Source organism: Orcinus orca, chromosome 10, assembly GCF_937001465.1.
Source record: "Orcinus orca chromosome 10, mOrcOrc1.1, whole genome shotgun sequence".
Lineage (NCBI taxonomy): Eukaryota > Metazoa > Chordata > Mammalia > Artiodactyla > Delphinidae > Orcinus > Orcinus orca.
In genome coordinates, this window is record NC_064568.1 from 41,611,817 (window position 1) to 41,627,238 (window position 15,422).

Below are 15,422 nucleotides of genomic sequence, written 5' to 3' on the forward strand. Positions count from 1 at the left end.
AGAAGGTTTTTCAAAAAATGTATTTGAGCATTTTTTCATGTTATACATTAAATGGAGGGAGGGAAGTCAGATTCAAAGCTGTATAAAATGGATGATCTCAATTATGTTTTAAAGTATGCAGAGAAAAGAGAATGAACAAAAACATACCAAAGAGAATAAAACAATAGTTATCTTTGGCTGTGTGTGTGTGTGTGTGTGTGTGTGTGTGTGTGTGTGTGTGTGTGTTGTGGTGTCTTCTGTACTCAGCGTGAGTGGTTTTTTCCACCATAGAGGACAATGAAAGATGTTAGACCAAAGTATTTACTAGGTTTAACCTGTTCAAGAAGACCAACATAAAACACTACTCCCTCCCTCTCACCCACCCCTCCCAGCTCAAAAAAAAAACTTGACAGAAGATTAATGTACAGTTTTTTAAAAAAATAGTGCATTCTTAATCCTCTAACTCCTTTTTTTAATTTGAAAGGCATATATATATATATCTATCTATCTCATAAGTATGTGAAGTACGTGTATTCCCATATGCTCCAACAGCTTCATAACTGACTTTCGGAAGAATTATTTGTCAGGATGAGATTTCCACATCATTCGGCATTCAGCACACCTACCCACGATACCGTTATCCTGCTACACATTTCCCAAACATGAGGCCAGGTGAGCCTTGCTGTCACGTGACTATTTAATTCCTTATTTCTAACAACAGCATTACCTGAGTAGTCTGCAGGTGGTCACTGTTAAGGTGGGGTAGTTCTGAGGTGGAATATAATTGACGCTCGAACAACATGGAGGTGAAGGGCGTCCATCCTGCACGCTGTTGAAAATCCCTGAAAATCCGCATATGACTAACAGTTGGCGCTCCGTATCCACAGTTCCTCCATATCTGCGGTTCAGCCCACTGGGGATTATATAGTATTGTAGTACTTACTACTGAAAAAAGTCTGCGTATAAGTGGACCCATGCAGTTCAAACCCAGTGTTGTTCAAGGGTCAACTGTATATATAAATTGCTAGGGAAACGGCAAGACCTTCAAGACCCAGGAAAAGAAAGAAGAAATCTTGTGCCTGGTACAGAGTATACTTAAGCTGATAGGTGGAAAGGTAGATGGATGGATGATGGTTGACCAGCAAATGGACACTGGGGAGAGGATGGATTGGTGGGTGGGTGGAGGGACGGACTCCATGGGTCCATGGATGGACAGATGGATGGGATGGATGGGTCCAGGATGGACAGATGTAGGTTAGGTGGGTGGCGTCCTCTCAGTCATAAGTGTCTACAGAACAAAGACCAAACAGCTTATCCTGGCTTGGTAAGGACTTGACCACCTAACACCTGCCCCTGTTTCCACCTCATTTCCTGTCACTGATCTTCCCGCAGCCCCCCTCCCTGCCAGCTGTTCTGAACAATTGTCCATTAGTGAGTGACCACTCTCTACCTCCACACTTTGCCCAAGCTATTCCTCCACTGGGATGCCACTGTTAGCCTGGGGCACCTCCAGCACCTGGGCAGAAGGCCTGCACTTTGTTCTAGAGTTTCTGTCGCCCACTAGCCCCGTCTCTGTGAAGTGGTGCGGTCAGAGGAGGCACCCAATGAATATTTGTTGCATGAAGAAGCCATGTCTGTTATGAAAAGCCGCAGAGTTCGTGAGGCAGGGGTGCTGGTGGTTTTCCCAAGCCTTTCACTGCCCAACAGTGTCACCTACATTAAGTGATTTCTGTTTACACTCCCGTTCTGTACCTGACAGGTAACCAACCGCATCATGAAAGGCCCCAGAGGGGCATCTAACTTCCCTCTACACAGAGCCCTGGCTTCCACCACCCAGCCCCCCGCCAGCCAGCAAAGAGCTTGTTTATAAACCGCAGACCCAGGCTGCGCCAAAATACTTCCCAGAATAAAAAGGATTAGGGGTCCGTGCTCCTTCCCATGAGGCTTCCTTCCTGCTCTGTGGGCCAGGCGGCACCAGGAATGTTAATTCTGAAGATTACATTCCAGGTGCCAGCACCCGACGCTAGAACAAAGGAAAGGCAGCTGAAGGAACTGCACAAAATCTGTGCTTGATAGTCAGCAGGCCTTGGAGACCAAGTCAAAGTCTAAGGCCGTGGTCGTTCAGGAAGAAACTGGGATGCAAATGTGTTGTATACCAACATGTGGAGAATGAGTGCACCTGCTGTTGACTTTTATATAAATGTGCTCAAATCATGGGAGAAACATGGAAGAATGAGAACACTGATGTGGCTCATGGAAATGTGGATTTTTTTTCCCCTAAATTTTCTCTGTATGATATTTAACCCATAAAGAGGGGCAGTCAGAAGACACCTGGCTAGGCAGTGGGACAATGACACTTTTCCTCAAAGCCCCTTCTGCTCCTCTCTGGTGCTTAGGTCATTGCATCTCAGACTTTGCCCACCGAAGCTTCTTGATAAACTACAGACTGCTGGCCCCGCCCCTAGAGATTCTGATTTGGAGAACTGTGGGGGAGGGCAGGATTCTGCATTTCTGACAAGCTCCTAAGTGATGCCAATGGATGCTGCTGGTCCATGGACCACACTTTAGAGGAATCCCCCACCCCAGACCACCAGCTGCTGGGAGGCAGGCGGTGGGGTGCCAATAATGTAGAACAACTGGCTTTTGGAGGGAGGAGCAGGACCTAATTTATAGCATTTGCTGATGACCATGGTGTAAATACTCCCACTGTGGCCAAGTTCAGACTAACCAGTGGAATGTCTGGGAATGTGGGGTTGGGAGGAGATGTGCAGCTCCTGAGAGCTGGTGTGAGCCAGCCCCGGCATGCCTGGAGCCACAGCCCTTCGGGGCAGCACCCAGCCTGGGATTGAGCCACACCAGGCCAGTCCACAGATGGACGGGTGGGCAGCACGACGGCTGCTCCCTTGTGTAGTGTGTGCATGTGTGTGTTGTGCTCAGTCTCTGGCCCTTGGTGTTTCTACAGTGCTCCTGGATGGAACAGAAACCTGAGTTTCAGAGGTTGTAAAGTATCAAACACAATTTGTAAAGTAAGCTCAAGAGGCTGGGTCCCAGCCGTCAGAAAATGTCCCCGGGAGTGCCATATCTGCTGCTCATCCTGGGATTTCCAAATTCATTCCTGGTGACAGCCACACTCCTGGGCTCCTGACATGTGCCAGGCGCATGTAGGGTGGACACGGGACTGAGGCAGAGATGTGATGAGGGTTAGGTTGGGGTTAGGCTGGGCCTGTAATAAGGAAGAACCTTTATATTCTATCACAAGTTAATCAGTAAAGGGATGTTGCCTATAAGCTTAAATTATACATAATGGCCCATCTCTGGGAACCCTGGCGCCCAGGTAAGGAGCATTAAGCTAAAATACCTTTGTTTAGCTCACAGCAAACATCCTGACGAGGCTCACCTGTGAATGGCTGCATCCCCGCACCCCCCCACCCCAGGCTGACCGGAACCAGGAAATGCTTGGCTTTACTCCCTCCCCTTTAGTATAAAAGACCCTGAATGCTAAGGCATTCATTAGGCAAGATGGTTCTCTGGGAGACGAATCCACCATCTTCTCAGTTTTCTGGCTTTCTGAGTAAAGTCACTATTCCTTCCCCCAGCAGCTCATCTCTAGATTTATTGGCCTGTCGTGCAGTACAAGCTTGGACTCGGTAACAAATTTGGGGTTGGGGAATTTTCCGGTAAGGCCCTAGCAGCTGCTGGGGACCACTTGTCCAGAGAATCTGCCCTTCAAAATTCCCCAAAGTGGCACTGGCTGCCCCAGTGCTAGGCAATTGGAACAAGGAATTGACATTTGGGAGCCGACGGGTTCCATACGGTAGGGTAAGTCACTCCGGTGCGTACAGCCGGAAACTTTATTTCCTCTCCATTTGGGGCTTTTTCTCCAAAATAAGCCAGTTTGTTTTGTATTTGAGTGGGGTACCCTGTTGGAGAGAGGAAAGAGTTGTTGGGCTTTTACCCGGTTGGTTTGCTTCTTTGGATGCTAGCGTTGGTATGTGCCATTTGTGTTTTGTTTGTTTTGAATTTCTGCCTTTAAAAATGGAGAATGTTTCAACTATCCCTAAAGAAAGTCCTCTGGGGCTTCCCTGGTGGTGCAGTGGTTGAGAGTCCGCCTGCTGATGCAGGGGACGCGGGTTTGTGCCCCGGTCCGGGAAGATCCCACATGCCGCGGAGCGCCTGGGCCCGTGAGCCATGGCCGCTGAGCCTGCGCGTCCGGAGCCTGTGCTCCGCAACAGGATAGGCCGCAGCAGTGAGAGGCCTGCGTACCGCAAAAAAAAAAGAAAGTCCTCTGAGGTGTGTTTTGGATAAGTGATCTGATTACAGCCATGACCTATGAGTAGAAGATGATGATATTTTATTGTAACATTGTGTGGCCACAGTACTTGTTAGAAACTCCACAAGGGGTTTAGGCAGAGTTATCTTGGGACCTGTGCACCGTATACTGCTACCCTTGCTGTGTTAATTACGTCGTTTGTGGTCTCCTGTGTTGTTGGTATATGTAAAACCCCAAGACCAAACTTGAGGGTTTATTTAGATTTTCTGTTTGTTCTTTGGGTTTTTTGTTTCATTTTGTTTGGTACTCTTTCTCTATTTACAGCCAAATCAATTTTGTGATATTTAAAACTCTTAGTGATGTCAGATGGAGGCAAGGAATAGAAAAGGGGGGGAGGAAGACCTGTCTGTAGGACATTCCCAGGGAGAAGAGAAAGGTTCCACTTGGTTCCTAAAATCACCAAAAACCCCAGCCCAGAATTCCTCCCGGTTGGCTGATGCCAAGGCAAAAAGGCATCCTTTTAATTGTTAGAGATGATTAATTGCTATTTATGGTTTTATGGTGGCTTTTCTGTGAAGAAGTGGGGAAGAACGATGACATTCTTTACGTGCAAGTATTTGTGCTGTTACATCAGGGAAAATAAGAGAAAAAAAGGAATGAGAGTGAGGATAGGTTGCTTCAGACCTTAACTCCTCCAGCTGAGCTCGGGACTGCCCCTCCTTCTAGGGATCAACTAGAAAATCCTGTGTTAGTTCCTGGGGCACAGGGGCCTGGTATGGTATTGCCATCTAAGACCCGACAGGGCACCCAGTTGGGGTGAGGAGCTGCTCCCGGGGCAGGAGTTTCCCTTACCCCGTTATCTCATAGGGGGCCTAAATGCCAACAGCCAGCCAGCTGGGTTTCTCAGCCTTGTTTATTTGAAAAAATTGCAACCCTCCTTTATAGGGAGCTCTCCTACACTTGAACCCACTTGGCAGTACCAACAGCTGAACCAAATTGGAACCCAATGAGGGAGGACTGCACTTATTAGAGCATTACTTATCAGTGCATCTTGGCAGGGCTTTGAAAAGGGGAGCCAAAGCAAAAAGAGGTTGAACAAAATTCAGCAAAAAAACAAATGAAGACCTCTCCGAATTCTTGGAGAAGATTTATCAGGCCTATAGACATTATACTAATGCAGATCGTGTGGCCCCTGAAAATATTAGAATTGTAAATTTGACCTTTTTTACGGAGGGCAAAGTGCCTTATATCAGGAGAAAGTTGAAAAAATCAGAGGATTCATTTGAAATGAACCCTTCTCAATTGGTAGATGTTGCTTTTTAAAGTGTTCAACAGGGCTTCCCTGGTGGCGCAGTGGTTAAGACTCCACCTGCCAACGCAGGGGACACGGTTCGAGCCCTGGTCCGGGAAGATCCCACGTGCTGCAGAGCACCTAAGCCCATGCGCCACAACTACTGAGCCTGCGCTCTACAGCCCGCTAGCCACAACTACTGAGCTTGGGAGCCACGGCTACTGAAGCCTGCATGCCTAGAGCCCGCTCCGCAACAAGAGAAGCCACCGCAATGAGAAACCCGTGCACTGCAATGAAGAGTAGCCCCCGTTTGCTGCAACTAGAGAAAGCCTGCACACAGCAACAAAGACCCAACACAGCCAAAAATAAATAAAATAAAATTAAGAAAAAAATAAAGTGTTCAACAGGGAACAACAACAGAAGAAAGAAGATGCAAAATGAAACGCCACTTTTTTGGCAGTGGCATTGAATTCCCTGAAGGTGAGTAGTTGGGAGAGAGGTAAGTCACCGTTGAGGTGGGAACAGTGCACCTGCTGTAAGAAGGAGGAACATTGGAAAACAGGTTGCCCTAGGCTAAAACACAAGAAGAAAAACAGAGATGAGAGCCTCTCATACTATAGAAAGGAACACTGGTGAATGAGGAGGCCAGGGTCTCCCTTGGACTTGAGGTGCCTAATTCCCTACAGGAACCCCGGGTGAAATTGACAGTGGGGAATGAGCTGATTAACTTTCTGATAGACCTCACCGTGAAGTGTTTCACCAGAACAGCTTGACATCCGAGTCCCACCAGAGCAGGCTTTAAGCCTACAGATGGTGCTCATGAAAACCCTAGGAAGGGAGACAGCTCTTCCCCCATGCTCCCCACCCTCCCCAGGTCAATGAAAAGGTAAGACCAGAAGTGTGTGCTAACGGCACCCCAGGGAGGGCCAGAAACACATGACCAACACGAATCCCATTAAAGGGTTGCTGGGAGGTGAGCGCCCTTGCCCGAGTGGTTAAAGGCACGGCCTGTCGCGGGCGCCGCTGGAGGGGCGCGGGCTCCGAGGGCACCATGAGACCCGAGGCAGCGGCCGGAGCCCGGGAGGCGCAGGGACGCATCTGTCACTGCCCTGGGGACGGTCCCCCGGGACCACCACTGCCACGACCGAGAGCCAGACACCATGGAGACCTTGGATCCTGACCCTCCAGGTTGCTGACCCCACCAGAACCGGAAGCCAGCTTGAGGCTGGGTATGACCAACAAACCTTTGGATCCCCATTTACCCATTTCTAAGCATCAAGAGTATCTGCAGAGTTCCGGGGAGAAGGTGCTGGCCAGTTTCCCCGTGCAAGCCACCATTCACTTCTATCACAATGAGTCCAATTCAGATGAGAAGGAGGGAGGAGCCCAGCCCTGCCGCCTTCAGTGTCAGGAGGCGCACGATGGCCCAGGAGGAAAGGGCAGAGACCGGCTGACAAACCCAGGATGGCAACCTGGAGGCTGCAGTGGCCTCAGTGGTAAGGGTTTGCTCTACCCCCCTGACTCTCCGGAGGATGCTGGGTACCCCTCATCCAAATAAGTCTGTCTCTCCTGCACCAGACCAACTCACATGTGCCCTATGGGACAACCCTTGGGGACAGACGCACCAGGACACTTTGCATTTCCACTGGGTGTACAAGGACTTGACTTTCTCTGGCCAGCGCCCCACTCGTGGCAAGGACTCAGCTTTTACTAATCCTTCTCCTAGTGATTCTTTGTGCCTCATTTATACCTTTGAGAAAGGATTCTAGGACCAAGAGGTTTGCATCCACATGGATTGCTATCAGGCGGGGCCAACTTTCAAAGTATGTTCAGCAATGTCACTGTGCTGATCAAACAACAAATTATTCCATATCGATTAATAACCCACCCTCGCCTCTCACTTAACCTGAGACCCTTTATTTGGCTTTTTCCACTTTTGTAAAAATGATTCAGATATTGTCCAAGGCTGGTGTGGTTGCTTAGTGACATTCAGAAAAATAAAAACTTATTTATAAAAAGCACACAAACACACTGAATAATTTCCGTATAAGTAACACAAATAAAAAGATAAGGATCTGGGGGGGGACCATTCTGGATAAAAACACATGACGCTTGTCTAAGGGCTGTGTGTATGAATAGGGAGACGAGCTTTAACTCTTAGTTGGGGACCGCTTGGGGCTTCCTACTTGACTAGAGTAACACTGTTTTCAATCAAAGTACCTAATGTAATATTATTTTCAGCTTTTTATACTTTGATGACCAAATGAGTGTATTTGTCAAGGCTTTTTACTTAACTATTTTACATGTTGTTGTCTTCCCCGTTTCTACTTGAAATAAATATTTTGAGAGATTAAAAAAAAAAAAAGGGACGCTGGGACAATCTCCTCTGAGGCAAGAGAATCACTTCTTCCATTGATAGACTTGTCAAAATACCAGCCAGTGTATTCAGAAAAGGGCAAGGTGAGGGCCGAAGAGTGGAGTTTCACTTGGACCACACCTCGGCTGGCTGGGAATGTAGTGCACAAGGAATTGTTTTGATCCCTGAGGCATCTTGGACACCGTGCTGCGGCACATTCATAATAGCGTCCGTTAGGGAGAGATGCCACCTTACAATGGATTCAAAAGTCAGGGGAGTTCCCAGGCGGTCCAGTGGTTAGGACTTGGTGCTTTCACTGCCAAGGGCACTAGTTCAGTCCCTGGTCGAGGAACTAAGATCCTGCAAGCCACTCAGCACAGCCATAAAAAAAAGAAAGCATATAATGGGGCCTAACCTACAAAAGACCATCCAGCAGGTCACTCAGAATTGCATGATTTGTGCTAAAAATAACCCAAAGGTGGCTATTGGACCTCCCCAGATGGGGACCCAACACAGGAACCTGCGCCACTGAGGACTGGACTCAAATGCCTTGAGCTGCAGGAAGTCAAGTCAGCTGAAATGCACAAAGGAAGCTTTGAGTAAAGCCCTTCCTGGGGACAGTGTGGGCCTCAGTGTGTCAAGAACGTGTCTGTCAAAGGTGTTTGTTGTGGCAATGTGGCTGATGACAGCAAGAATGACCCACCGATGGAAGCAGCTGGCTTCACAGCTCAAGGGGATTATCTTGAACCATCAAGGCCAAATCAGTGCTGCATGTGCACCTGTACCGAATTGTCACAGAGCTCACATTGCTTGCAAGTTTGCTGGGCTGAAGAAGATTGATCGTTTGGGGGACAAGCTGGAAGATGGCCCCCTTCTTAATCTGGGGATGCTGCCATCATTGATATGGTTCCTGGAAAGCCCATGAGTGTTGAGAGCTTCTCTGACGCTCCTCCTCTGGGCCATTTTGCTGTTTGTGACATGAGAGACAGTTACTTTGGGTGTCATCAAAGCAGTGGGCAAAAAGTCAGCTGGAGCTGGCAGGGTCACCAAGTCTGCCCAGAAAGCTCAGAAGGCTAAGTGAATATTATTCCCCGATACCTGCCACCCGAGTCTTAATCAGTGGTGGAAGGACGGTCTCAGAACCGCTTGTCCTAATTGACCATTTAAGTTTAATAGTAAAAGACTGGTTAATGATAACAGTGCATCATAAAACCTTCAGAAGGAAAGGAGAATGTTTTGTGGACCATTTGTTTTTGTGTGTGGCAGTGTAAGGTTCTTAGTTTTTAAACTCAGTACTTTAATTGGTTAAAGCCCTCCTTGAGGAAATTATCCCCTGATTTGGATTAAGGCATTGGAACTACATTCATCCTGGAGACCACAATCAACAGGGAAAACTGAGAAAGTGAATACTAATTTGACTTGGGATAAGGCCTTACCAGTTGCCCTGCTGTGAATCAGTGGCTCCCAGAAGCAGGCTTAAATAAGTCCCTTTGAAATGTTGTGTGGTAGGGCTTTTTTGAGGTATAAACTTTGAGGGCTTTTGAGGGCTTTTTTTTGGTATAAAATGTGATGGGTTGAGGTTCATTGTTTCTGCATATGGATGTTCAGTGTTCCAGCATAATTTGTTGAGAAAGTGATCACAGAGCAGATCCATTGGGATTGTGTGTGTGTTTGGATGGTTGGGCAGTGGGAGGGGTGATAGAAGTTACTGAAGGGCAGCGCTAAGGAACCCATCTGGGCACCAGGCCTTGAATGTCCAACCTTCCCACAGGCAGTGGACCATCGAGCAGGCTCTGTGAAAGAGAAAACCCTTCCGTGGACCTTGCCAGGCCTCCTGTGGCTACTGTTTAACATCTTGGGTGAAAATAATCTTTTCTTATAACCACTGAGGGTTCGAATGCTGCTCCAGGCAGGTTGTGCCAACGCAACCTATATTGATGGGTATATGGTGGGTGGGAGCCCCTGACAGCCTCGTGGACCCCTTGCTGTTGAGAGGAGCCGGGTAAGATGCTGCAACACCTCCCTGCTGGGCAGGAAGGGAGCAGGGTCTGGCAGAGTCTTCAAAGCAGGGTCCAGAAATGAGGGGGCAGGATTCGTTGTAGTCCTTGATGTAAGCAGGGAGGACGAAGCTGGGAGCGCGGAGGTCTGGTGATGTGGGGCCCGCTCTCCCGAGCACACGCTGGCACCTTTCTCTCCGTCGTGAGAGGGCCTTGCGGGGGCTCTGCTTGGCCTTGGTGCCAGCCATTCTCCTTCTGGGATTTCTGTCCCGAGGAAATAATCAAACACGTGGACCGGGCTTTGTTTAGGACGGCAGAAAACTGGCAACAGCCTAAGTGCCTGAGGACTGATGTGATGAAAGACGTTCTAGGCTCATTCTCCCAGTGGAATGTTGTGCAGCTTCTTAAGGGGTGATGGGAAGGTATACGGTGTGGTCGAGAGAACGACGGTGAGATCCTGTTGGGAGAGAAAAGTGGGTTATAGGACAGTACATATGTACAATGGAGGCATTTTTGTAAATATTAGATGTTCCTGTGAACATACGTATCGTGTTGTTTACCTTAATACTTCCAGAGGCAGTTCCTTCTGTAACCAGCCTTTAATCCCTGCAGCTGTAGAGTCAGGGTTTTCTTTTAATCAGAAGTCCTGCCCTCCTCTCCCAGTGTACCGTTTTTCAGGTCCACTGCCAAGGAGCTAGGAGCTGGGGGAGGGATGTCCGAGGGGCTGCAGAGGAGGGGGCGGGACCAGCAGGAGAAGCAGTGGGGCAGCCGGGGTGGGGGACGCCCCCGCAGGCTGCCGTCTCTGTCCATGTGTCTGGCAGTGGGGGGCCTTTTGTAGCTCCGTTCACACGTCCTGGCTCCCCACTCTCACCGAGGGCCATTGTCTGCAGGTGGTTCCTTGGGAACCAGTGGGTTTAAAATTTGAACTAGTCATAATACCCTTTATTAAAATGAAAACTTAGGCTGAAGGCCACCGTATAAAATGGATATACATCCAACAGAGGTGCTCTGTAAAGGGAGCTGGTGGCCTGGGCTCGGTCTATCGGGGACCTCCTTGTCTCCACACATACATAGGCATCCCTTGCCTCATCTCTGAAGACAAAGGCCCAGAGGAGTATTCTGTGGCTCCAATCATGAAGCAGCTGAAATTCCTCTGCCCAGGTGATCCCTCGTGGGCAGGGAGCAGGGCTGCTCCTCTCGCGTCCATCCTACACTCAGCTCAGGGCCCGGCCCAGAGGAAGCGTTTAGTAAAACAGCTGTTTGGTGTAATACCTCCACCCAGGTGGTGGGGCACCATCTGGGCCATGTCAGAAGCCCAAAGGAAGTGTGTGGAGGTGGGTGACTGGCTGACTGGATTCAGAGGTGATGTTCAAAATGTTTAACCACTCAGTGGTCCAGACTCTGATCAGCTATTAGTTGCTACGATAGAAGTGGAATGGGGGTTTCTGGCAGAGGGGCTGGGGCAGCTGAGGCCTTGAGGAAGGCGCTCAAGGCTCTTGGCATTGGGCAATTTACCACCCAGGCTGGGCGTATTTAACGATCTTAACAACTGATGTGGCTGCATGTTGTCCATGGATGGAATGATGAATAGAAAGACAAAAGGATAGAGGGACAGCTGGATGGATGGAAAGACAGAAGAGTGGATGGGTGGAAGGATGGAGGATGAGTAGAAAGAGGAAGAGGGATTCCGAGGGAAAGATAAAATACAGGAAGGAATGGAGGATGGATGGAAAGGTAGAAGGATGAATAGACTAGTGGAAAGACGGGAGGGTGGATGGAAGGCCTTTTGCACAGAGGTTAGGTGGGTTCCAGAGTCAAGCCCTGGGTGATGGCCTGGTTTCGGCTCTGGACACCCACAGGTAGTTTCCTGGTGCCCTACATCATCATGCTCACCGTAGAGGGCATGCCGCTCCTGTACCTGGAACTGGCAGTGGGGCAGCGCATGCGCCAGGGCAGCATCGGCGCCTGGAGGACCATCAACCCCTACCTCAGTGGCGTTGGTAAGTGGGTGCTTTCCAGTCCTCTCCCACCTGTGGACCCCCAGACTGTGTTTTGGGCAGGAGAAGGTGACGGTGGGGGGAGTCCCTTGGCAAAGCTGCTGGAGCAAGGGGCAAGCGTGAGGCCCCAGAGAGAGCCCTTGAGTGGGGCGGGCAGAAGGCCCAGGAGGGGTGCCATAGAATGTGCGCTGAGAGGGGCCGGATTTCTTACCCATGGGACGGTGACAGAGGGAGGATGCACACCCCCTGGGGAACTGATGCCACATTGCTTCTCTGGGGCTCAGTTTGCTCATTTGTAACAGGGAAACAGCTGCCCAAGAAAGGAGCTGTAGCTCAGTGTCCTGGCCAGCAACCATTCTGGGAACCCGTATAACAGCTCCCTCTGTCACTGAGCACCTGCTCTGTGCAAGGTGCTGGCCTGTCTGTGTATGTGTGTGAGCTCATTTAATCTTCATCACACCAGAGCGGCTGTGGGTGCCGTTAACATCTCCAGTGCATGGAGGCCGAGGCACAGTGGATGGCAAGAGGGGCACTGCTTTCCATCCTGCCTCCCCTGAGTTACTCTGAGCCAGTGTCCGGGGTGCCCGCGGGAGATCTTTGCCCGACCTGTGCGGCCCTCTTGGGCCGGGGCTCCTCTGCTGAACTTTGACCAGCAGTGGCCACGGTCTGTTCTGCTCACCTCTCCCACCCCCCAGGCAGAAAGGGGGACAGGAAAGTTTCAGGAGCAAGGAGGATGTGAACTTGGATGTGACTTAGTCTCAGATGCAGAAGAAATGTGTCCGGTGGCCTCACGAATCACCTCCAAATCGAACTGCCTCCTCATCTTGAGTGGCTGTTAATATTTAACACAGAGGTGTGTGGTTTTACAACTGGCCCGAGTTATCAATCACAGAGGCCTTCTCTGAGGCAGCATTTGCTGAATAGGAAAAATACCAGATGTTGGTGCCAATCGGGGATGCTCGTGAATGTTTAACAACCAGCTCGGTGGGGTGGGGGAGGGGAAGGCCTGGTTGTAGCATTTACTGATACTGGTGGTGTAACTACTGCCACCACGGCCACCGTCGACTTCTAAGGAGATGTCCCGGAGCCTGGGGTTGGGCAGAGCTGTGCACAGAGGCTCTCGGGGCTCCAGGACACTACTGGTTCCCCGCAGGGCTGACCAGGTCAGGAGTAGCCCCCATCCCCCCCACTCCTGACACACCTCCTCACGCCATGTTCCCCACCACTGCTGGGCAGCGTTTGGCACAAAGTGACCCAGCTTCAGGTGAGCCAGGGAGAGAGCAACTGTTATGTCTGGCATCAGTGACAAAGTGCTTCTCACACTAGGTGCGAATCCTAGTCGTGCCACTTAATAGCTGTGTGGTCTTGGGCGAGTGCTGTGTCTCAGTTTCCCTCTCTGCAAAGTAGGCATAACATGGCATTTCACAACATCGTTGTGAGGACCTAAGCACATCAAAAGAACATCACAGGCCTCATGCCCCAGAAGATGGGGAGAGAGGTTGTGGAAGAGACTAACCCTTAGGAAGTGCTCGCAGGTGCCAGGTCACAAACCTGGTTTTGCCGTCCCAGGGCGGGCCCTGCAGGCATGTCCTGGGGGCTCTGGGCGGGACCCCTGCTGCCCCGTCCAGGCAGGCGGGGTAGGGGCCGTGCTCAGCACCCTCTGCGTCCTGTCCCTGCAGGCGTGGCCAGTGTGGTGGTGTCCTTCTTCCTCTCCATGTACTACAATGTCATCAACGCCTGGGCCTTCTGGTACCTCTTCCACTCCTTCCAGGTGAGCGCACCCGAGCAGGGGTCAGAGAGGGAAAGGGGGAGGACAAGAGAGTGCACACTGCCGGCACATGGGTGGAGCGTGGGGGCAGCAGCCTCGAGGCAGTCAGGAGCTGTCAGGAAGTGGTGCGAAGGGCTGGGGCTGGCTGGGCGCCCCCAACCAAGCGGAGGACTTCTGAGCCAGGGATCCATGGACCCCTGCTGTTGTGTGTGATGTATGTGCACATTTTGGGGGAACAGGCCCATGGCTTTCATCGGGTTCTCTCCGAAGGATGTGACCCCCCCAAAAATATTAAGAACCACTGCAGAGGGGGCCCAGGGGGAAACATGTGGAGAGAACTGATGGGGAAGGGTTCCACCCACTGAGCATAACAGTACCGGCCTCCCTCCTCTTCCCCCTTCCTGCCTCTCATCACTTGTCCTTCTAGGTTTCTGACTCCAGGCTGGGCCCCTCCTTTTCTCTACAAAAGTTCTCCTAGAAGGACCATTGTCACCCCTGTAACACAATAGTAGCTATTCCCAAGATTAGACATTTAAAAAATGCATGTCTGATTATAACCATAGCTGATGCTCATTGTAGGAAATGTGGAAGGAAATGGAACATGTAGAGAAGAGAGGACCCTAATTCCACACCGAGAGGTGGTCTTCATATCCAAAATGGCAACTGCCCATGTTCACGTCTTTTCCTCAGAGTCTGCCTTTCACTATCAGGGACCCCACTCCTGAGGCCTCCTCCCAGATAGGAAAAAAGAGGGAGGAGACAGGAGCTCACGGGCTGGATGCCTTACCCTTTGCCACTGAGCCAATCCTTCATGGGACAGACCCTACCTCCAAGGCCCAAAAGCTAGATGGGGCCGGTCATGGACTGTGAACTGACCCCAATTTGTGAGGCCAGTATCTGGAGCACTTGGGCACAGCCTTGAATCGTTGGGGCCCCAAGGAATGCTTGGGTTAATGACCTCAATAATCAGGAGTCAGCATCTACGCTCAGAAGGTGCCACATCCACACCCAACTCTGGCTTCCCAGTTCACCCCACCCAGGTCATCTCACTGGAAAATGCCCTGTGCATGTCCCTGACAGGAAGGACTCTGCCCTGAGCATAGCTGTAGCCCCTCATCCTTTCCCTGGCTCAACCTAGAGTTCCATGAAGACTAGCCACAACCTTGCCTGTCCTCTGCCTTCTGGGTGGAGGGCAGCTCCTCTACTCTCCAGCCTGGTAACCATTTCCCTCCTCTGTGCTGGGCTGTCATGTATGGTTGGGCAGGTTGTGCACTGCACAATGCCATTCCAATTAAGGGGTTGCCATACATGTCTCAGGCACTATATGTCTGCATACTTAAGACTGTTTTCCAAAGGTGGAAGCAATGTGTCTTGTAACAAATCAGGATAATCTGACCATTTTCTAAAGGCAAAAATAAAGTGTCTCAAGTAAGGGAGTACTTTTTCCTAACCCTCAGAAGTGTGAAAATCAGTGATTCCTGAAAATCACTTGATTATTCATTCCAGCCTTCAGAGATCCATGGGCCTCTCCCTTATCCCCTCTGCCCTGGAGCCTCCTTCATGGTCACATCATAATGATAGTACCTGCAGCAACAGACACTCACTTGCTGTGGACCAGGTGGAGTCACAAGCACTTCAGAACTATTCGCTTGTGTGATCATCACCGCACTCTATGGTGCTGACACAGTGCGTACCAGAGGCAGAGGGGAGTTGAGTAGCTGGGAGGCTGGATGCGGCAGCCTAGCCACAGGGTCTGTGCTCTTT

The 15,422-nt window shown here is 50.4% G+C and overlaps 1 protein-coding gene across 4 annotated transcripts in view; it reads left to right on the forward strand.

Annotated features, from left to right (window-relative positions):
- Window positions 1-15,422, forward strand: part of SLC6A20 (solute carrier family 6 member 20) — a 90,822-nt gene that overhangs the window by 49,935 nt on the left and 25,465 nt on the right. For 3 of the 4 annotated variants that reach the window (XM_033413207.2, XM_049716302.1, XM_004283841.3), the window contains 2 exons: window positions 11,753-11,893; window positions 13,570-13,661. In XM_033413207.2, the coding sequence (XP_033269098.2) occupies window positions 11,753-11,893; window positions 13,570-13,661 (233 nt within the window). Of the gene's footprint in view, window positions 1-11,752; window positions 11,894-12,725; window positions 12,744-13,569; window positions 13,662-15,422 lie in introns of those variants that run through there. The other variant, XM_049716301.1, reaches the window with a different exon arrangement.